This window comes from Tetrao urogallus (assembly GCF_951394365.1).
Source record: "Tetrao urogallus genome assembly, chromosome: 9".
Taxonomy (NCBI): Eukaryota; Metazoa; Chordata; class Aves; order Galliformes; family Phasianidae; genus Tetrao; species Tetrao urogallus.
In genome coordinates this window covers 10049201-10073062 of record NC_136822.1, presented here as the reverse complement: position 1 = coordinate 10073062, position 23862 = coordinate 10049201, and the positions used below count along the sequence as shown (strand labels likewise).

Here is a 23862-nt window from a genome sequence, read left to right as displayed (position 1 = left end):
TATAAAGCTACAGTTTTATAAATCAAAACAAAGGTCCTGATGAAGCTATTTATAATGTAACAAACTAATTCCAGCCCTGCATACATACCAACATTTTGTTGTATGTAATTACCTTCTTTTTTAATTCTTCTTGTTCCTTCTTGCTCAAAGTCCGTTTGGCAGCACTCATTTTGCCAATGCTGAATGCTTTAAGTTTACTTTCCATTAAAGGCTGCAAAAGGAGTATGAAAAATAATAGAATGTTTGCAAAACAATTAAAATAATGCTACTCTTCAATTTGCCCAAGACCAGAAAGTTTCTAAGTGAATTACAGGTGGCAACTGGTTTATATGTTCAGAAAATAAAACAAAAGGCTTCCTGCACTTCTCTCTGAACTATCTAATACAATAAAACAAGTTAAATCTGTGTTTCAGAAAAATGAATGGTCACTGTTTTAATTAGGAAACTCCTAAAACATCGTTCAAAGACATCTCAAACAATTTGATGGGTGCTTCCTGTAAAGCACCGAGAGAGCAAGGACAACAGGACGACGACCATGTTCAGAAGACATGAGAAATGGGAAAGAAAGGAGAGAAAAAGAAAAGAAAGTCCTGAAAGTTCCTAGTTTAACACAGTAGCTCATACAGAACCAGCCTAAGAACAAGAATAATATTCTAAAAGAGCAGAAGGTAATCCATTAGCCTTTGTCTTGAAAAGACTTTTTTCATGCTCTGACATAGCTGACAGTCATTAACTGTTTAAAAAAAAAAAAAGTTCAATAAAAGATCAAGACAAATAAGGTGTGCAACTTCTCTATGATATTATTATAAAAAAAATCAAATGCCAACAAGATTTCCTCTAGGAATAATTTCCTGTATAAGAACGTTCATTTCTAGTATCAGCTTGCTGTTCAACATCTCTTTACCTAATACAAGAAGAAAAAACTGAACAACTGTTAGAGACACAATCAGCTTATAATCCTTCTTTAGTAACTCAGAAACTTGTTAGATTTGTACCAAGCATTAAACCAAAAAGGTTTTTTATTTCTTTTAAAAACATTTCCTAGTTCCTAATTAAATGGGAAATGACCCATTACAAATTAATGCAGTGTCGTCTGTGGAGTCATCTGCTTTATGACGCTGTGTTTGTCAACATGAGCCCCTGTGATTTGTTCATCAGCAGGTTTTCACCCATCTACATGTCTTCTAAGTGAATAAAATCACATTTTCCTGCTGTCTGAATGACAGCTCTATTTCAGTATGACAAGCAATACAGAACTTTGGCACGCTGCTGTGGCACAGCAATGCCCACAAATACAAACACTGCACTCCTACTCAAGGCTTATCCTGCCATCCACAAGTTATGTCTCACAGCAGATACACACAGATCAGCCACAGAGCCTGTGTTCTAGTCACATAATGGAAGCAGCTGTAGGACAACAAGAGATCTGGCACTAAGACCTCCTCTCTTTAGAAATGATCTCAGGGAAAAACAGTGCTCCATGTGGCAGGAGCAACATCAAATTAACAGGAGTGAACTCATTTACTCCTGCGATTCACATTCCAGGAGGCAGTTATAGCATTAACCATATGCAGCTTCACAAAATTACTAACAGCACAATAGCACAAAGCTTGAAGACCTTCTTCCTTTACTGAATGGAAATGATACAACGAGAGGAGTAAAGCAAATGATGGAAGCAAAGCAAAAACTTCAAGTTAACTAGCCAAATCACTGCATGAAAGTAGGTTCCCACTGAACATAACACTGCACAAGATGGCATGAAGTACTGAAATCCCAGTTTCACAGACAGTAAAAACATTTTCAAAAGAGTTTTAGGAATGATTTTCTAAATTGCATCAAGGAAAGCAAGTCATGAAAAATATCCTATTTCTTCATCAGAAGTTTCTGCTGTTGTAACTTGAATAACGCTTTCATACAAGCAAGTAAACTTGACTTCTTCATATGGCAAATATATATATATTTATGTATATATATATATAGAAAGATATCTAAATGAGAGATGAATTGTCTGGCACTTATGCTATTTGGCTCTTGCTGTGTATTTCATTTTGGGTCAGGAACAGGTAAGCCCTCCTGCAATGTGCCAACGGCAGGACTGGGAGAAGGTATCTTCAGTGCAGACGCAAAGTAACATTGAAACAAAGACCAGACAACTACATACCTGTTAAGCATTTTCTATTAGAAAGAAAAACAGAGGATTGAAACAGGGCCACCTCTTCCCTCATTTTTCTGAGAAACCAACCGCATACAGTAAAAATGTCCACTTTAACATACACTGACTTAAAATTAACCAGCTAGCATTTTGAACTACGCTCGAGTATAAAAGAAACATATTTAAACACGAAGAAGCAGTGAAAACTGTATGCATCTGTTACAATGCAACATCCTTCAGTAGACCTTCCTACACTCCTGGCTGTTAAAAACTTTCAAGGAACATTTTATTATTATTATTTTTTTTAATACAAACATCCATATTCCATTTACAAACACCTACAGATTGTGCAACAGAGTTTGCCTGCAATAAGCAGCCTTCTTTGGAGAGCAGCCCTCTTTCATTTAAAAAAAAAAAACATTTGGCCTTACATGTGTATCAGCAGACCCAGTGTTATGTGCCGCATCCGGAGCTCTGACCTGGAGAGAGAATGAAGAGGAGGTGAGACACGGAAAGAGAAAACCAGGCCAACAAACTGCTTCCTTCTGATTCAGTCCTCTGCAAGTGATTCCAGGTTCAAGGTTCACATACTCAAGAAGGACAACATGCACAAAGTACTTCGGTGACATATTTGAATACAGTCACAGCACCCACAGAAGTCAAACAAGGGACTACCAATAAAAATGCCTAAATTTTCACAGCTCAATTTTTAAACTTGCCATTAACACTATTTCAAAGAGGAAAAAAAAAAAAAAAAAATGAAGTCTGCTACAAGGAATCTGCCAAAGTTGTCACTAGACTGCTAAAGATTACACTGTGCTTAAATACACATGCCTTACTACTATAAAATCGTTCCCAAACCCGCTCAGTGTGGTGCACGTAGATGCAAGCCAGCTCAAAATCATTAAGTCCAATTTGTGAATATTCATCAATTAACTCTATTACCCTAAACTAAACAGTAACTTAAGTTGAAAAAACACACAGTAGTAATGCATGCCCAGCTGTCAGTTTCAATGCAGTGTTAGAACTATGAACAAGAATTCACTGATCCACAGCTCTACAGCTTTCTTTGAACACTTCCCCATCTTTTCAGACAATTATGCAGTATTCCGTCTGTGATCTAAAACAAGTGATAAATGAGTTGCCAAGGCCCAGAGAGACAGCACTCAAGCTGGATGATCCCTAAAAAGTTTTAAACCGCACATCTCACACATACTAAATGTTCTGCACTACTATATATAGTTTACAAGACATGTACTTTCCTTCTGTTGCTGTTCTGTATTTAAACTCACTCCCCTTTTTTTAAAATCAATTCTAGGCTATGGAACATGTCTATAAAATCCGTGCAGAGGTGGTGTTGGGCCTTTTTAAAATCAGATTTGAAATTCATTTAAGTGATACAAACTCCAGCAAACAGCACTGAGCAAGTTCTGAAGTTATGTAATGCCTGAATTCCAGAAAGCCTCACTAATGGAACTTCTGCTGTTAAGACAGAACTGCTTGATGCACAGCTCATATGTAAATTGGAATTTAAAGTCAAAATAAAAGGTTTTCCTTAGCCAAAGCTTATTCATTAGTTACAAAACACCAGCATTTGTTACCAAGTATTTACAGCTTCTACCAGCACTAGCACACCGTGTCCATGCTCAGCCTTCTTGACCAGAAGTCAAGGCATGACAAAGCATGAGGGAGGTTGGCTGGGATTTTATGGCATCAGAAGAATGAAAGTAACATTTCTCCATTCTCTTTGTATCACAGAGGAGTTTTGGAAAGCAACAGCATCCAATGAGGGCGGGTGCTGGAGTACTTCCAAGGCGGACAACAAGCACGTCAGAGTATGCCATAACAGGCAGCACCCAGGCCCAACACAGTGATGTTTAAGACACAACAGATGACATCCTGAGGAAGGATGCACAGAACTCTCCAGGCACTACCTCCATGTCCCCAGCAGGACGGCTCTGGAAGGCCTCTGATGCGGGCCAGGTGACCAGCAGGCCACCCAGAGGTGCCCACACAGAGGCAGGGCAGCTCCCAGCCTGCCCCAGGGCCCTGCCTCACAGCACCACTTCTGCACCAGCTGAGCTTCTGCCAAGGAGAACCCCAACAGCTTCCAGAAGCAATTCTAGCTTGCTCCAGAAAACACAGAGCCACAGCATTCTCCTCCTGACAGTGTTCTTTTTTTGTTTTGTTTTTAAGGTCTATAAATTTAGCTCACGTCTTTGACCATCCAAGCAACTGTACTCACATGGAAAACTGAAGTAACTCCTGACAGAATTACACATCCCTATCTGTCAGTTTCTAAATAACAGCAATTAAAGAAGACTAATTTAATACTTGCAGCACTGCACTCCAGCTGCACTGCCTCGATGTGAGGGGCAATGTTTCCCTCCAGGAGTGACATCAGCTGGGTTGATTCAATAGAATAACCAAGCCCTACAAGATTCTTTTTTCCTCTTCTAATCAGGTTCAACAGCGCAACTCAACTGCAGACAGAGCCACCCTGCAACCCGCTCCAGCAGCTGCTGATCTGAGAGATGAAGACAGCTCTTCTGTGCTCACCATGCTGATAGAAAGGCTGTGCTGGGTCTTCCTTTCCAGTAGCTGCCAGCATAAGCAGCTTACACAAGTCCTCATTCCCAGTTCACCACCACCAACACTCCACATGAAACTGTTGCTCCTCAAAAACAGCACAATAACAAAAACACAAGCAGATTTTTCCAGTTGGATCAGCCTCCATTTCTTTCTCTGCATGGGTCCCTCAAAGACTTTTGCCATCATAACTGAAGCAGCAATGCAGGCTGCTTCAATGCCATTCCAGAGAAAATGCAGTTCTGGAAGTCAGGTTGCTCAGATCTTTAACCCTGAATCTACCCAACTTCTATCAAACTTCAAAATGGCAGAAATATACATAGTAAAAGGAGCACAGAAGTGGAATTTGCCATAAATTCCTACCAGGAAGTCAATACTGAGACCCATCTCTCAGATTTTGATGCTTAAGTTTCATTCCAGCTTCACGGCAGCTTCCAAAGAAAACACAAAAGAGATGACTGTTCTTCCAGATCTTTCCTGACAGCAAGCTACGTGCCCACAAATCCAGTTCTTCACACTTCCCCCAGATTTAGCAACCTCTGGGTAAAGCTGGCATGATGACACTATTTCACAAATGTTTAAAATATGCTGTACTACATAAACGTTTAAGCTAATATTGGTGCCATTTTGTAAAACATCAAAGAACAAAAGCTGCCCATAAAACACAGCATACGATCCCACAGCCATCAGACTCTGGATGCTATCTTTAGAACGATAATGGCTGCAAGCCTGAACATAAATCAAAGTCCTGCTCCTGCAAAACTCACAGCCCAAGGGTAAAGCTGTTATACACAACTCTGGTTACCTCTCACTCCTGCTCTGCTTCAACACCCTCCCTTCATTCTGCTCCCACACCAGACAACTGATCTCCAACACAGAACTAGATCGCTTCTCCCACTCTAGCTGATCACCTGGGAATGAGATGGCTGGGGAAGGTCAGCCAAACCAATTTCTTAATCATAACAGGCTGCCTCCCTAATACCATCCCCCCAAAATTATGCCAAATCACCTGGAGAGGACAGTGTATGGGAAGGAAAGCATTGCTAAGGCTGAGAACAGCCGGTGTCAGCACTACCACCAAGGAAATGCCAACAGAATCACATCTCCAATTCAGAGGTTAACACCCAGCAAGGGCAGGGAGGTTTCCCAAACCAACTTGCCTCTTTTTATACTTCCTTTCTCTATCAAACAATCTAGGAAACAAATGCATTAAAACACCCATGAATTAAATTTTACAGCTAATCTACTTACTCATCACATTTACTAGAACAGTACATACTAGCATTATTCACTGTTTAAACAGACATCACTTGCATGCACAAAAGCCAACAGAAAATTGCAAGGGATGCTTTTCCTTTAGAATTGATAAAGGTTGGCTTAGCAACAGGGATCAATATATTAACTTAAGGACCAATCCATTAGTTTAGCAAAAGGAAATAGCGTGTGTTAGCTCTTACTTCACTTGGTATGTGGGCAGTCTTGTTTTTCTGAACATTAAACAGAGATGAGCAGCCAATATTCCATCTTCTACTGTTCGAGAGGAAATTGAAAGTAACCTCCAGCTACATATCCATCAACACAGGAATGCATTCATGCCTCTCCTGCTCTTCTTCACAAGCTGAATAACAATGCAGGAGAAGCTAAAGACCACAGGTACCACCATCCTGCAGAATGCTACACCTAACTGGAACTCACACTTGCACAGATTTTTCATTGCTGCTCCTTATACACTTCAACTTACCAATGAAGGCTGCCCAGACACAAGAATCTTGGTTCTTCAATGTTTTATTCATGCATAACATTGCACAAAAGCCTAAGAAATGCATTTAAGATTAGGTAATGTCCCTAATACTCTTTTCAAATGAAAAATGGGAAACCTACAACTTGATCCCAGTGAATAATAACCTCCTTTGCCATGTGGCACCCAAGTGGTACCAGATCACATGCAAGAGCAACAGACATGCAATACAGTTACTGCTCTTAGAAGATGTATTAAGAAACTGGCAGAGTCATCCAAGCGGGTAATATTTCATTATATTGACATTAGAAAACAGAATTAGAAGCTGCCATTTTAGAACTACATCTTACAACGAGCTCCCATGTAGTCTTTGGCAACCTTCATTTCCTCTTCCTTCATTTTGTCCTCCGTTACCAGTTATTTTTCTAGAAACCTTAGGCACACTTTGTTATCCTAACCTTAACAAGACAGGTGAATAGATGATGCTCTTACAACACATTTCATATAAGACACCCTCAAATTTATTTAGGTTATGAAAAGCAGCTACCACCATGGCAACACAGACAATGGATGCTCCTAGCCCCAACCATCTCAATGGATGGCCACCAAACAGTGAAGCAAACAGACAATACCGGACTGAAATAAACTTGATGATAGTCTCTAAAACTGAATTCATATACTGCAAATCTGTGCTTGGACACAAACACCAAACAACAAACATCACATGCTGTGAATGGGAGGAACTGCAAGTTTTAAATCCTCCACTTGCCAGGTCACCAGACTTAGAGCACAGGAAACACATCACAGTGCTCTGCCCAGAAGACAGGGTGGAAGCCAGCAAGGGAACATCTCAGAATTGCCAGTAAAACAAATCCTATGGAGTTTACGAAACATATCTTATAACTTGCAAACACGAGGCACCAAAGGAAATGGAACCTAAAACTCTGATTTATTTATTCTTAAGTAAATAAATTAAAAAAAAAAAAAATCAAAATGTTGCATAATTACTTGTAGAAAGCAATCAAAACAGTAATACAAACATTCCATGAACCATTCTTTTCTTTGCTACATACAATAACATTGATGAAACAAGGTCTACAATAATTATCATGAGAAAAAGGCCACCGGGAACACAGCACATGCCTCTGAAGTAATAAGAAACTGAACTCAGGTGGAACTGCAGGGAGGTGGCAAGGCTTAGGGCCTCCTGAGAACTCCAGGTCTTGAGAAATTAACACATATTTGTTCAACGCTGCAGTCTGCCACTGATTTCAATGGCATGACTTAGTATGAAGGATAGTCTGCACACAACACTGCAGAACTAAGGAAAGTGGGTTTTTAAAAAATTATTATTATAAACTTGAAAAAGGGCATCAATACAGAAATAATACACTGATAAAATAATAAATTAAAAAAGCATAACTGTAAAAAGGAGAGGATTGTACACGAGCTGCTTTGTACACCATGCGATTGGTTGCAGTGCTCTATAAACTATAATTCAGTGCCTAATTATACTTGTAATCCCACCACCCCCGGACCCCTGGAAGCCTTTCCACACAAATTCTCTATCCAGATCCTGCTCACAGTTCCAAGCCAAAGGCAAGATGCAAGAAATGCTTCCTGACAATATTTGGAATAGGCCATGAAAGGCAAGCAAAAATAAAACTCCCTCTCTAATGCAAACACTCTCAGTAACGAAATTTCAGTTGGTTTCCAAGCAAAATAATAATAATAATAATAATAAAGAAATCCTGCTTTAGCTGAATAACAAAAAAATGAGCAAAAGAACATTTATCTCTACAGCACCAGAAATTCCTGTGCCAAAATTCTCCCTTGACCGGTTTCCACACTCACATTACGGGAGGAAGAAAGAAAAAAAAAAAAAAAAAAAATCAAAGGAAGAAGAACAACGGTCAGGAGAAGTTTTGTCCTTCTGGTCTAAGATCTGCCAGACCGAGGGAAGCAGACAGCACTGCAGCCCCAACCCGCGGGCCGCCCGCAGCCCGGCCGCTCCACGCCGCAGACGGGACGGAATTCGAGGAAGGCCCGGCTCCGGGCTGGTGGAGCGCGGCCGCGGACACGCCGTGCGCGAGGCAGCGCCGCCGGGCTCGCGGCCCTCGCACCCAACGCGGCCATTACGGCACACGGAACGCGCGGCGAAAGGCGCGAGGAACGACGCGGCGCTGCCGCCTCCCGCGGCCGAGGAACGGGAACCGCCAGCCCGTTAGAGGCCCGTTAGAGGCCCGTTAGAAGCCCGTCAGAAGCCCGCTGCCCGGCGCCTTGCGGACGCCCCGCGATGGCTCGGACCGCGACCGCGCCGCACCGCCCGCTTCCCGCCTCTCCCCGGCCGGGCCGCGGTCCCGCCGCGCAGGAGCGGAGCCGGGGCGGGGACGCGGGGACTCGGCAGGCCGCGCCGCCCGCCCCGCCGCTCCTGATCCCCGCCGCCCCGCCGGCGGGTCGCGGCCGTTACACCCCCCGGCGGCGGAACGGGCTGCCGGGCCTCGGGCCGCCCCGCGGAACGGCCTCACCTTCCCACTGCCTTTCTGCGAGCCGCCGGGCGCCTTGTCCGCCATCTTGCCTCTTCCTTCGCTCAGCCCCGGCGGCGAGGAAGCGAGCGCCGAACCGCGGATGGCAGCGGAAAGGCCCCGCCCGCTCAGGGCGGACAGCCGAGCGCCGAGACGCCGACGGGGCGGCCTGCGTCGGGCGTCCGGCTCGCGCGCCCCCGCGCCGCCCCCCGTCCGCCGTGCGCGTGCCCGCGCCCGCGGAGTGGTCGCCGCGTCCCGTCCGCCGCCCCTGCCCGCGGAGCGCTGAGTCACCGTGCCGCTGTCGGCCCGGCAGCCGCGTGCCGAGGCGGGACCTTGCTGCAGACGGGCACGGTGCCGGTCTGAGCGTGTTAAACTCTGGAAAAACAAATTTCTTCCCGTCCCGCGGGGGGACGAAAGCTGGTGGGCTTCAGTCTCTGCCGGGGCGGGGCTGTGGTAAATGCCATCTTCCTGCAGGTACAGCGGCCGGCACACGGCTCCGGCATCGGTCCTGTCCAAAACCCCGCTCCGTTTTTTCATCGAGTCGGTGCAGTGGCGGGGCGCAGTCACCCAGAGATGCCGGTGAGCAGCACCTCACACCTGGTGCAGGACAGCCTGACGGGCCCAGCGTGGGTATTTTACGAACAGCAGAAGCATTGCAAGAGCTGTCAGAACCTGAGCCCCTCACAGGGCGGCAGCGGCAGGGCTGTGTGGGATGGGCCCAGCTGCATCCTTCACCTGCTGCACCCACAGCAGCACCCCACAACAGGGAACCCATGGTTCCTCGGGCCTCACCATGCCAGCAAGGTGAAGAGCATCTTGAGTGAAAGCCGTGAGCTGGGCCTGTCCCCATGCCACCTCTTCCATGGAGAGCCAGGAGCAGCCCAGACTGCATGGACATGCCTGCGTCCCACTCTGCTTGCAGCTCTTTGGTCTGAGTGCTGTCTGTGTCCCATGTGGGGCTCCTGCTTTCACATTAGCAGAGAAAAACCCAAATGAAGTCGCTAGGCAACCCCAACCTCCTTAGCAACCAGCTTGAGAGGCAGTCATTCACAGGCAGCACCCACCTGACGCCCTCCTGTCCCTAGGCAGCTATTCCTGGGCACACCGCTGCGTTTTCGGGAGGCACCAGCAATCCTTACAGCTGCTGTGAAGGACACACGGTCACACACGATGGGAGGGGTCTCTATTAACAAAAAATACTGGTCTGCACTGCCTGAGCCCCTGGGAGGAGAGACAAAGGCTGATCGTGCAGGGTCTTTCCAATCGCTGGGCGTTTTCCCACAAGAGCTTCAGAGACAGCAGCAGGGACCGGCTCACCTACGCACAACCAACCTGCTCTCTGCGTGTGGCACAAACAGGATGGCAGAGCAGATCCTCTGATTTTTGGTCTTGATATCACAACACCGTGGCAACTTTCTTATTACTGAACACTGCTAAGTGGATATTGTGCCCAGAGGTCACATTACATTTTACATGAATCTTGTGTTCCCTTGTTCCTATGAGTTCTCATCATAATGCAAAAGATGGTGGGGTTGTGGTAATACTTAAAGAAAAGGCACGGAAATGAATGAAAGCTTTAAATCCACCAACTCCTAACGCCTACGGTCACGTGAGCCACAGTAGAGAGCAGCGTACGCTAATAACTACATTTGACAGTGCAGATAAAACCAGGATGATATGTTTAGATTAGATGAGATATTAGGAGGAAAGTCCTTACTCAGAGGGCAGTGAGGCGCTGGCATTGCTGCCCGCAGAGCTGTGGGTGCCCCAGCCCTGGAGGTTCTCAAGGCCAGGCTGGATGGGGCCCTGAGCAGCCTGCGCTGATGGGGGGCATCGATCACTTCGGAGCTCAAGAAAAGGAGAAACATCTCATCCAAAAAAACCTGAAAATTTTCATCAGTATGTTCGAATAGAAACGCAGACAGAAATAGAATAACCTGCAGCCCTCCTGCGTGCGGTGCACAGCGGCAGCGCCCGGGGACAGGAGCCGCCGCAGGGCGCAGCGCAGCGCCCGGGCTCCAGCAGGGGCCGCGCGGGGCCGCAGCTCAGAGCTGCCCGGCGGCAGCTCGGGGTCAGGCGAGGCTGCGGTGGCTGGTGGCGTTCAGCCGGCTCGGGCGGCGTTGCTCAAGGGGCGGGCTCTCCCCGTTGTGTGCTACCTGCTGCCTACACTGAGCAATTATAAATGGGGCAATATTGCTGCTGGGAGGGGCAGCGGATCTGGCAGCGTGGGCCCAGCTCCGAAGTGCTGCTTCCACTAGTAACTGGCGTGGGGAGATAAGCCGAAATCACGTGCGAGGAATCCTGTGTGCTCCACAGATGAGCTCCCCATTGCTCAGAATGGGCAGTGATATTACAATGACCATATCCTGTGATTTCTGCTTCATGAGTCACACCAAAAAAAGGAAACCGACGCAAATAACTACCTACATACTAATTGCTTTCCTATTCCAGCCAAGAAAGTGCTTGGCCAGATAGCACTACTGCAACTGAGAAATCCACAAGGCAGACAGATGGGGGTCACGTGGCAGAAATATGTATGTCTCCCTCTACCATTTGCAAAATAACTATGCAAAAATGATCCGGTAATGCGATTGCGAGTAAGGATCAAGAGATATCAGATGTTTAATGAGCTCTCTTCAGAAGGGAACTTGATTTAAATATCACAATGAGTGTTTACCTGCCGCTCCCACAGCACTGTACCAGCTCCCTCCCACCTCCCACCCTGGGGGATTCCTCTCCATCTCTACAACCGCCTCCATTGCCTGCTGAGTCCCTCCAAGCTCTGCTCAGATCTGAAGTGGAACCACTACTGATTTGGGAGCAGGAGGGAGAAGAAAAACCCAGCTGTTGACAGCAGAATTTGGGGACAATTGCATCAGTCCTTCTATAGGCTTTGTTGTGCTCCAAACTTGCCCACAGAGAAGCCTTTCCGCAGGAAGGAATGCTGTTAGCCAAGAAGCTTTAGGGATGGATTAGGCAGGCTTCTGTTGTTTCAGAATCCCAGCAAAGTCTTTTTCCTCCATCTTTCTTAAAGAGAAAGAGGTTATTAAGAAGCACTTCAGCAGATTGAGGAAGCACAGGATTAGTGTCATCCATTACATCCTTTGAGTTTTGTCTTTAATGTGGTAGTGGAAACAGGTGCAGCACAGAGCTGAAAGCAAACCAGATGGGAACTTGTACTGGACAGAAGGAGCACTTTGGGCCACGGGAGGAGGGACAAAATCTGCTCAGCTCTCCTGGGAATATGCTGATAAACCTGGTTTGAAAGAAAGACTGACACTTCTGGGTAAAAACAAACATCAAACTGGAAAAAAGGAACGTGCCCTTGCATGTAGCAGTTTGGGGCCAATAATGTTTCAAAAATTTGTGCTCCATTTGGCCTCAATCCCTTTATTTAATCCACCTCATTAATCCTTTTTAATTATCCACTTCATTGTAGAAATCCTCTGCTTACCACTCAGCTTCTATGCTCCTTTGTAATTAATAAACTGCACCAATTAAGAGCATCATGATCCACTGCATGCTGTGAAAGGGAAAAACAAGAAATGCACAGTTGGTATTCCAAAGGTCATCTCTACAGATACTTTTTCAGAGTGAACTATACTGAAACTGTGCTATTTATAACACATCACAATAGTACGGTAGCAATCACATACAGTTAGTGAATGGCATTATGCCCTGGGCTGGATGGGATGGGAAGGGAAGGGAAGAATGCAGTGAGATGCATAACTCCGTGGAGGATTCATGCTGGAAAGGGTAGATGATCGTAGTAAAAAGGAAATACCAGAGATTTTTCATTATAATGAAGTAGATCTGGTTGTATGCAAACGTGGGAGTTAACTGTTTTTATAATGACAGATATAATTAGGCAATGATAGGGAAAATCATGAATTATCTTAAATAATGAACACTAAACTACACTCAGTAAATCACGCTGCAGTGCACTACATTTGTCTTTCTGCCTGTTTTATCCCCACTTCCACAGGAGCTCTCTCACCATTTTTGCCCATTCCTCTCATCTCAGGACAAAATCACAGCTCCTTTTGCAGAGCTGGGTATGAGGGGACAGGGAAGATTTTATGTGCCATGGATGCTCCTTGCCCTGTAGCAATGAAAGCACACCTGAGGGCATAAGAAAGCAGATCAGGAGTAGGACAGAAATGTAGCTACAGGGTGGACAGGTTTGTAACCCTATGTTTTTGCACTCTCAGTAATGGCTCACAGATCCCTAAAGCCACTGTCACTGTGTGCTGTTTTCCCATCGCATAGGCAGCAGTTTCCCAGCTTCTTTTTCTTTATTCTACCTTTTGTGTCCTCCCACCTCTGAGACTAAAAACCATAGGTAAGAGTTCCCAAAACAGGCAGAAAGATCCTCCCCTGCATACTCACTTGCTGTTGGAAGCTGAGTGTGCAGCATGGAAGGAGAGCAAGGTAGAGAGGAGATGCATCAGTGCCCACGGCCAGAGCAGCTGCAGCCTGGGCTGCTTGGAGACACTGGACTGCAACTGGGACCCCCTGAATAGTAAAAAGAAGAAAAAGCTATAGAAGGTGGCTGAGTGAGAGCAGTTTGATCCTAGATTCCCAGTGCCTGTTGTGCCTCCTCTCTGTCACCTGGCTGAGTCTCCTCCGCGTTGCTTTATCTCCCAGCCCTGCTGCACTTCTCTCAACTCCACATCCCGCTCTAGTCCTGCTCTGCAGCTGCTTTCCCTTCCCAGATCCCCGCTGCTCTTCTAGGAGATGTGCTTTATTGTCTTGAGAGTTTCTTCTCTCTCTGGGACTCCCCAGACTGATTATGGGGGCAACATCAGATTTCTGCTATTTAGCAGAGAAAGGTCAGTAATTTGCAGTGTGTTCTTCAGTAAGGCTTAATTCCAAAAGTTCTTCTGCAACTTCTTGTTACAGAGAATTAACCTATGTGGATAGAGTCCAGATGTGAAAATTTATCATCTGTTTAAAAGCATGGAAATTCTGAGTGCAGCCTTTCCTTTCTCCATACCAAGAGTTCCTTCTTTGAGTTTACCAACAGTGATATCAATTTGTGCTCTGGAAAACTCCCTCACTTGGTATTTGAGTTAGCTGTGCACATGCAAACAAGCAAGTTTTCCTTGGCCATGCATTTTGCAGGTGAGGGTTCAGCCCTACAATCACTCACAAAGGACAAGCTTACTTTGAGCTTACTTTGCTCTTGCTGTAGGTACCCTGCAGGGAGGACAGTGATGGATTCTGATCACAGGGAACATTTGTGAAATATGCATGCACCCAGTATGCTATTCTTCATCACAGTCAAACTAATTTCACTGCAGTACTTATGTTCAGGTTTGCCAGTGTCCAGAAGAACACAAAATCTACCCCCAATCTTTAAAAAAAAAAAAAGAACTTAAAAAAGGCATTCAGATAAATTTTCTTAAAATGTGCTGGGATTTATTCTTCCAGCTTGTGCAGTGTTTAGCAATTGCTTTGCTATTTCCTTTACCATACCTATCTTTTCTAACCTCGAACTATAGCTGAGGCTTTAAAATCCTAACATCACTTCCACTTTGCTTATCTATTAAGGAGTTATATTTATAAAGTATAATTGGCCCTAATTAGTTACTTAAGAAGGAGAAAATGATGCAAGGATTCCTGTTTATCCAGTCTGAACATGATCATGGGGTAGATGGCTAAGGGCAAGTTAACCTCTTCAATATTAGATCAAAGCACTATGCCTACTCAATTATTACAAAAGATCACATTCACTACAGTACAAAGTTACCCATCAAGACATTATTTTCAAGAGACTGATATGAAGTTGAGAAGGGATAAAAAATCACAGAGAGGAAAATGTTTGTGTGATTCTGTACGTTCCACCAGAGAAACTGCAAGAATGAGCTACATTAGACAAAGTGAGATGAGGCTAGAGCCTCTCTTTCCTTTTCCTTTTCCTTTTCCTTTTCCTTTTCCTTTTCCTTTTCCTTTTCCTTTTCCTTTTCCTTTTCCTTTTTCTTTTTCTTTTCTTTTTCTTTTTCTTTTTCTTTTTCTTTTTCTTTTTCTTTTCCTTTTCCTTTTCCTTTTCCGTTTCCTTTTCCTTTTCCTTTTCCTTTTCCTTTTCCTTTTCCTTTTCCCTACTCTTTTAAATAAATACAGCCAAATTCTGCCCTCACTCCTGGTCCGTGGGGTTCCACGATGGATGTCGGAACAGTCAGACACTGGAGAGATCTTAGTGAAGAAGGATAAAATCCAGGGCACACAGGTTAGATGTTTCTACTCAGAGAAAATTTCTTATTAAGAAAAAGATTAGTAAAATTTGTCTTGAAGGTTGAAATATAGAAAAGGCAAAAGAAGTGAAAAAGAGCATTTTATGGCAAAGTGTTACCATTAAAGAGATTCCTTCTGATTAATGTTTGCCCCACTCTGAGTGGGCTGAGTTGGATGAGGCTGAAGCTGTATCTCCAAAAGCACTGTAAATCTGCCAACCACCACAGCGTTTGCTAACACACAGACTTCCTCTAGCTGTAGATCTAATTTCTTTACTTGCTCAGAAAGACAGTGGATAACAGGAGGGCTAAGCAGGACCTCCTCCCAAGCATGCTGTATAAATCAGAGCGCAAAAGATGAAATCAGCTTTTTTTTTTCTACCCGAAAGGCATAATTTCATTGTGGATGACTGAAGTAATTCACAGTATTTTACAGAGCTTGCGATATTTTAGACAAAATGATACATTGTGAAAGGACTTCAGATATGAATAAAATGAAAGCATGCTATAGAAACAAATCCACATTTGGTATTTGGGGAAAACTTTTTCTTTGATTCTTCATGCCAGCACTGATGAACACTACCTCCCATTATTTACCTCATTAGACAATGCCTTCACCAGAGTTTTAAGAGTCTTCTCAAAGGTTATTTTGAGACAAAGCCTGCAGAACATTCTACACATGCTAGAAGAAACCCAGCTATATGCTGATCATGCCCTTCTAAATATAAACCCTCTGGTTTAGAGCAATGCACTGAGGCTTCTTCACACACTACAGCCTGTGGTCTCCTCTCTGTGACCTCCAAATGCCCTGACTTTCCCTTCCCAACCACATAATAGTCAAGTAATACTAACCTTGATGGACTACACAAATAAGAAGCTATTTTAAGGTTGTAAGAGCTTTAAACTGTAAGGTTCCCAGTACACTACTCCAGCTGGCTTGCAAACAGAATAACTAACCCTACATAAGATGTATACGGCTGTCTTTATGAAAGCCAGTCTGTCCTTGGAGATCATTCTCTCCCGTGAGACAGCAGCCCTGGAAAAAAAAGGAACCAGACTGCTGGTGATTAATTTCATTACTGTAGCTCCTACAGCTGTGTTGGACTCACCCGGAAATGATATGAACAGTGATCTTTAGAAGCTCTGAGATCACCATGGTGCTTTCTGTCCAGACAAGGAGACCCAAATCCTACATGTGTGACATTACCTAAGCACCTGGCAAAAGCCCAAGTTTGTGCCCATACAGAGACAGAGAAAAGGAACTTGCAATCTATCTGTAGTACTGCTTGTATTTATATTGACAACATTGACAGGTAAACCCACAGGAACAAAGCAAACAGAACCAGACAGCAACCATAACCCTGTCCTTCTTCCAGAGAAGTATTTGCATTTAGCCCACAGTGCCGGCTGCACGGGCACACAGCCTAGAGACACACGGCAGGACAGAACTGGCTGAGTTCACAGCATCTTTTTACCTATTGCCAAGGAGCACAGGGACTGTGCAGCATATTCCTATCTGACCCCAGCACTGGAAAACCAAAAGCTTCCATCCCACGGAATGTTATCTTAGCGCATTTTAAAATCCTACAGGAAGACAAGAACAATGGGGAAAAGTTTCCAGACATTTATCTTCACTGCAGTGACAGCAATGCATATCTTCACCAGCGCCCAGACATTCAGGTGCCACTGTGGATCCGGAACCATCAGCAAATTCCACGTGCTGATTCCCGGCAGGGCTACTTCCCGCAGAGCCACAGACCCAGTGGGTGTTCCTCGCAGGAAGCCAGGAGATAGGCAATATTCTCAAGGCAAGAGGACTAAATGCCTCCTGCCTGTGGGAAAGACAGAAGTGCCGAACGAGTCCTGCTGCTGCTGCAGCCCAGTGCTTCCATCAGCAGTGGATGCTGCTGTCGTTTAGACCATCTGTCACAACAGCTGCTGGTGCTTTTCCAGCAGGCTCTTCAGTGCAGGTCTGAACCACGTGGCTCCCAGCCACCTCTCTGTACCTAACCTTGAGGAGGGAGGCTGAAGACCACACTCACTTTGGCCTGATGCCTAAGGCCTGCGGTGGCATTCACTACCAGAGATGAAAGCATCACTTAGGAACCACGCAGTAGGGTGGGAGCAGGGCAGGGAGGAGACATCTGGCTGCCAACCGCCTCACCAGTAGGGACAACCACAGTGACACAGCCCATGGGCAGCATCTATCCTGTCTGCTCCTGGGGCTTCTTCAGCACAGAGCACCCCATCAGAAGATGGACCTCTGCCCTAGGCTGAGCAGTTTAACCCTGAAGAGACTTTCTTCTCCCTAAAGCACACATTGCAGAGCCCACAGAGCACTCTGCTCACCCCAAGGACTGTTGTCCCTGCAGGCTACCAGGCTTCCACCTCCCACCCTCTAACATGCATGGATATCAGAACGCGTTAGGCCCGTTATCTAAAAAATAAGCCCATTTGTTTAATATTTTACTCTACTCATTAACTTCCCAGTACTGTTTCAGCTGTGTTTATTTTCCTAGCAGGGCTTTATTTTTGTAAAGATTACAAGCGGTGCCATCAGCGTGCCCTACTTTGGACAGTTCCGTAAAATCAATGTTTTCCTGTAATGAAAAATGCACTGAACATCACTTTTAGCAACACATTTTTACTGCTTCTTTTGTGCCAGTTTTTAAAAACACTTTTCTGGTCACCTTTATGTTCACAGTACCTCGCACGTTGTCACTACTCACTACTGAATAGAAGATTTTAATAAAACTCATAGGGTATGGCGCCCTAATTATGCTGTACTGAGATTATACTGCATGAGTTTACATATATATCAGAATATTATAGTGCAGTAAAGACACATGAATATGCACAAGATGTTTAAGACCATTCATGTGTGCTGAAAGCAAACAGAAAGGAAACACGTGGAAGCAGCAGAGGACAGCCCCGCACTCCAGCTGCCGCCTGAGCCTGCAGGTCACTTCACTTTCTGCGCTTTCTTCTCTTTACCCCAAACTTCTTACCGCACACCAACACACTGCCACTGCTTTCCCTGGATTTATATATTCTCATTATGTAACCGTGCCGCTTGCATAACCGCATTGCTAAGTGTGGGATTTGTGTAAGGCTCGGCCCCGCGCAGCCCCGGCGATCCATCACTGCGCCCCTGCGGTCCGCAGCGCGCCGCTCGCACAGCAGGGAGAAGATGGGGGCCCAGTGTGTCAGTGTGACATACATACACCCTTTGCAGCCCGGGCCCCGAACGTTCAGCCTAAAACAGCTTCTGCGTTCGCCGCATGACAGAACGTCACCGAAGATCACGGCCTCGGTGTAGCGCACGCGGCAGAAACGGCATCCGCCGATGTCCTCCGCCCGGGGGCACCGCCGGGGCACAGCGCGACCCGCCGGGGTCACCGTCCTCTTTGTGGCGCCTTCCGCCCCGCCTTTGTCACCGGCACCGCCGCAGCCGATGAGCCGCGCTCGGCAGTGCCACCTCGGCAGCCGCGCGGGTAAGGAAGGCGGTGCCGTGCCCGCCGCCCGCTCCGCGCACCGGGAGCTGCTCGCGGCAGAGCCCCGTGCCCGGCGGCTCGCGTGTCCCCGCGCCGCTGTCCCCGCCCGCCCCCCGCGGTGCCCGGCGGAGCTCCGGCCGAGAGGGGGCCGCCGAGGGCCGTCCCGGGGCCGCGGCCGGGGCTGAGCTCCGCCGGGCACCGCCGTGGGGGCTCTCCCGGGGATCTCCCCCGGGCTCGGCCCGCAGCCGCCGCCCCCCGCCGGGAAACGCGCGCCGCGGCCGCATCAATCATTAACTGCGGCTCGGGTGTCCGGCTCCTCCCTCCCCGGGAAACCGTACCCGGGGCGGCGGGGGCGTCTCTCCCGGCCCCCCGGGCGCGCTGGATGCGCCGCCGGTTTCCAGTTACCGCGATGCCGGGCGGCGGGGCGGGAGGAGGCGCGGCGGTGCCGCCGCTGCCCGTGCTGCAATGAGTGATGCTGCCGGGGGCGGCGGCGGAGGAGGAAAAGCGCAGAGCCACCGCGGCTCCTCCGCCGGCGGCTGCGGGAGCGGCGGCTCCACCTCGCCCGGGCGGCGGCGGCGGCGGCGGCGGCGGCGGCGGCGGCGGCGGGCGGCGGGCGGCGGGCCGGGGGCTGCCGGGGGTCCGGGGGCCTGCGGGGGCAGCATGCCGGGGGGCGAGGGGGACAAGGAGGAGGCGGCGCCGCCCGCCCGCCCCGCCGCCCTGCTGCGCTGGGACGAGGTGCCCGAGGACTTCGTGGAGTGCTTCATCCTCTCGGGCTACCGACGGCTGCACTGCTCGGCGCAGGAGTGCCTGGCCTCGGTGCTGCAGCCCACCAACGAGACGCTCAACTTCTGGACCCACTTCATCCCTCTGCTGCTCTTCCTCAGCCGCTTCGGGCGGTTGCTGCTGCTGCGGGGGGCCGGGGACGTGCCCTTCCACCACCCGGCTCTGCTGCCCCTCTGGTGCTACGCCTCGGGGGTGCTGCTCACCTTCGCCATGAGCTGCACGGCCCATCTCTTCAGCTGCCTCTCCCCGCGCCTCCGCGCCGCCTTCTTCTACCTGGACTACGCCTCCATCAGCTACTACGGCTTTGCCAGCACCGTGGCCTACTCCTACTACCTGCTGCCGGGGCTGAGCCTGCTGGATGCCGGCGTCTTGAGCCGCTACGTGCAGCAGCAGCTGGGCTGGCAGCTGGACTGCAGCCTGCCCATCGCGGCCTACCGTGCCCTGGTGCTACCCGTGGCCCTGGCGCTGGCCGTGGGATGCACGGCCGCCTGCTGCCGCAGCCGCGCCGCCTGCTGCGCCTACCCTTTCGCCGTGCGCACCTTCGTCTTCGCCATGCCGCTGAGCATGGCCTGCCCCATCATGTTGGAGAGCCTCATCTTTGACCTCCGCACGCGCAACCCCACGCTTTTCGTCTACTTCTACCGCCGCTACTTCTGGCTGCTGGTGGCTGCCTTCTTCAACGTCAGCAAAATCCCCGAGCGGATCCAGCCAGGGCTGTTTGACATCGTGGGGCATAGCCACCAGCTCTTCCACATCTTCACCTTCCTCAGCATCTACGACCAGGTGCACTACGTGGAAGACGGGCTGGCCGAGTTCCTCAAGGCAGCCCCAGCCGCTCCCACCTACCTGGGCACCGTGGGGTACATGCTGCTGCTGACGGTCTGCTTAGCTGTGGTCGTCAGGAGGTTCCTCAACGTCGCAGACCTCTGCAAGCAGGACTGACTGTGCCGGTGGCCACCGTACCATCGGCCCTTGGGCTGGAGATGGTTGAGCTGATGACCTTCACGCTGGTGACCCTCAGACTGGCCCAGCCGTGTCCTGAAGATGCTGTGAACCTGGCAGAAAGACACCTATGGAAGAAGGTTTCCAGAGAAAACGGCAATGGTGAAACTGCTCGTACTCTTTAAACTACTAGGTTACCAGGGGAAGCAAGCAAACGCTTACTGGTATGTTGCTGCTTAAAGTATAAGCTGAAATAATTAAACTCTGCTACTAGGAAGAATGCATGAACTGTGAATGCCACTTACTAGTTCATAACAATTAGGTTTAAACTGGCTGTGTATTTATATATACATATTTATATAGAGAGCTATTTATTTCTTAGCTACATATATATATGTATATATATATATACACCTGAAGACACACTCGTGCAATGATTGCTGATAGACTTTTAATCAATTCCTGTGTGAAATTTCCTAGCAGATTATGCACTGACATTTATCTTCCTCTGTGATACTGTAACAGGCCTTTGCAGCCACATACTGGATTTTAAATGCAAACAAATTAATAGCTGTCGATACTTTTTAAGGCCTCACAGCCTTTTTCAGCCAGGGAACATAATAGATTTAATAGAGAGCAAAACCAGCTGTGAATTATTACAGAATTACCAGTTGACGGAGAGACTTTAATTAGACAGGCAGTGAAGCTTGAGTGGTTGGCGTAGCCGCTCGGATTCTACAATATAATACAGGGATATGTAAAATAATTGAACCAGAAAGGGATCAGATGGTTTTAAAGTGGGGGTGGGGGGGAAGAAGGGCACTGCATAATGGCACAGCTCTTCCCCGGCACGTCAGGAACATCTGTCACTTTCAGGGGGTTGCTAGGGGGCCCCTTTATCTTCCCCAGTAAATCACCCCAAAATCAGCCCTTCAGAGTCAAGGTCAAATGCCAGACTTTCTATAAGCTCCTGCCAAGCTCGGTGGAAGTTCTGTGGATGTAAAGAGAATAAGTGATGCATGAGATCTTATTCTGGGTCTTTTAAATAATTACGTGGAACTGGTGTCTTGTGCTCCTTAATTAGAGCACTTCGACAAATTTACCATCCAAAAATTAGGTGCTGAGTATGAGTTCAAGACCTATGAGCACTGGATATTGACATTTTCATGTAATTCCCTGCTTTTTCCTATGCTGATCAGTTTGGGCTACAGCTGGGTGCTTTGAAGTCCTCATCCATTACCTTCAGGGGGGTTCAAAGAGAACAATTACAAGTTATTTTCCAAAGCAGTGTCTTTTCTCAGCAACCCAGGTAATATCCTTCTCACACCACAAACAACTAACCATAGATTTAATTTACTCTTCATATAAAGAGAAATTTTTTAAACTACATGCAGATTTTAAACATGCATTTTGATTTTGTCAGAACAAGTAACAGGCGTGCAATAATATTTCTCAAAGGGTTACAACTTGAAGTTCAGGTGTGAAACTGCTGTATACCCATTTTCAAAAAGAAGGGTGGTGCTTCCTTCCACTGATGTCATACCGCACAATAGCACAGTGCTTCTTTAACTCAACCTCTTTGCTTCTATTGTGGAAATACTTCTGCTTGCATCTTTCCCATTTTCATGGACTTGGCATCCAAACTCCAAGTGTATGTTTTGAGTCCAGTCCCATGGTCTTCTGCAAGACAAAGTCCCCTTTGTTTGTAACAAGAGTATAGGAGGGGCTCTAGCTAGTGATTATGAGGTCATGTCCTTAATATGGGTCAGAACCATCACAGAAACCAATAATTGATACGTCCTGTACCAATGTCAGACTTGTGAAAATTTCCCTGTGAAAGTATACAAGCTAAAGGAAAATACAGGTCTGCTTCATTTTGCCTTTTATCTTAACCCATTTTAACAACAGTAGATTGGATCTTTTAGATTTTTATAAATAATGAGAATGGCCTAACAAAAATAAGTGTTCTTTGCCAGCAGCAATTCTGTAGTTTGTGGTGAGGTCACATACGGTCTCTCAGAGGGACTGGTTAGAATTTTCAAAAACACTGGCTCCCAGTCTATGACCTCCTGTGTTACCACTGATGGTCCATAAAAAACAGCATTCTCTATGTGGCTGTCTGTGTTTTGTTTTCATTTGTCAACCTGCATTGAAAGGAAATTAAAAATACACGAAGTATTGTTAAGGTTGAATATTTTCAGTGACTTATCGTAATTATGGCATTGCTTTATTGAGCTGCCAGTAAAGCAGAAAACAATTTGCACCATAGGAGAGGTTGGTTTATGGCACTGTCATGCTCTGATGTGTCTTTCATACCATGGAGAAGAGAAAAAAAAGAAAACCAAACCAAACCAAACCAAAACAAAACAAGAAAAGAAAGAACTGGAAGCTCACACCAGAAAGCAAATGGATCAAGACCTGCAACCATGCTGTGCTATGAATTTCCACAGCTTCAGAAGGAGGTCGGTATCCCTGAGATGTACTGTATTCAAGTTAAAATAATAGATGCATAATGGTTAGAGCCCAAATGACTCATCCAAGTTTCAAAACTAATTATTTAGAAATTGCTTGCCTGGGAGATGCCACTGGCATGTACAACCAGCAATTAAAAACTAGGAGAAAAATCAAAAAGGCTGGGGACAGTAAATCTCAGCACTAGCAGACAGCTTAGAAACAAGTGACAATTAAAGCCAAATGTAAAAAAAGGCTGTTAAAGCATACTGCATAATGAATTATAGTTGTGCTTGTCACTCACAATGTAGAGGACATCTCAAGAGGCAATGTCAAAAAAGGCTGTTGCTAACTTGTAAAAATACATTTGATATTTGCAGTTAGGCCACACAGGGTCGTCTATATATATCTCAACTACAGATAACAGTATAAAGGTTGGATTGCAACCAACTGCAATTTTACTGGAATCTTGGAGCGTCATAACAGTTGCCTGTGAGGCCCAGTTGTGCTGCAGATTTGGTACCAGGACCTGATATTGAGAATATTGATTCATTTGAAACATTTCTATTGGCAAAATGTTGAGGCACATGCATGAGGCCGAGCACTTTGTGGAGTTATTTGCAAATACTGGTTGCAGGTACTGCTCTCTGAGCCTCTGCAAGCAGACCATGTGTATCAGGAGCCAATGTGTGGAGGGGGACGTGATTCATTTTATGCAATTCTAATGAACATTTGTTTGTTCATTTGTCTGTTTGCTTGTATGTGTCAGTAAACTAAAAGTTACAATGAGTGCGCAGAATATCTAGGGAAACACTTCTTGAGTGTGTATTTATTCAGCAAGGACAATTCTGTGCAGATAATTGCTCCGTTTGCCATGTTCAATAGCAAGTGTCCATGAATAAGGACAAACAAAACTGAGTTAAAGAGATTAAAAGTGGAACAAGACATTTATATT

At 46.6% G+C, this 23862-nt stretch overlaps 2 protein-coding genes across 4 annotated transcripts in view; one reads left to right on the top strand and one right to left on the bottom strand.

The window, feature by feature from the left end:
* Nucleotides 1-9052, bottom strand: part of U2SURP (U2 snRNP associated SURP domain containing) — a gene marked incomplete at its 5' end in the record, with an annotated part of 41565 nt that extends 32513 nt beyond the window's left edge. For all 3 annotated transcript variants that reach the window (XM_079539855.1, XM_079539856.1, XM_079539857.1), the window contains 3 exons: nt 113-211; nt 2584-2631; nt 9008-9052. In XM_079539855.1, coding sequence (XP_079395981.1) covers nt 113-211; nt 2584-2631; nt 9008-9052 — 192 coding nt within the window. The remainder of the gene's footprint in view (nt 1-112; nt 212-2583; nt 2632-9007) is intronic.
* Nucleotides 9053-19196: 10144 nt separating this feature from the next.
* Nucleotides 19197-20456, top strand: PAQR9 (progestin and adipoQ receptor family member 9; the record flags this gene model as incomplete). Its single annotated transcript, XM_079539456.1, has 1 exon — nt 19197-20456. The coding sequence occupies one exon, from the start codon at nt 19197-19199 to the stop codon at nt 20454-20456; it is 1260 nt and encodes a 419-aa protein (XP_079395582.1).
* Between the last annotated feature and the right edge of the window lie 3406 nt (nt 20457-23862).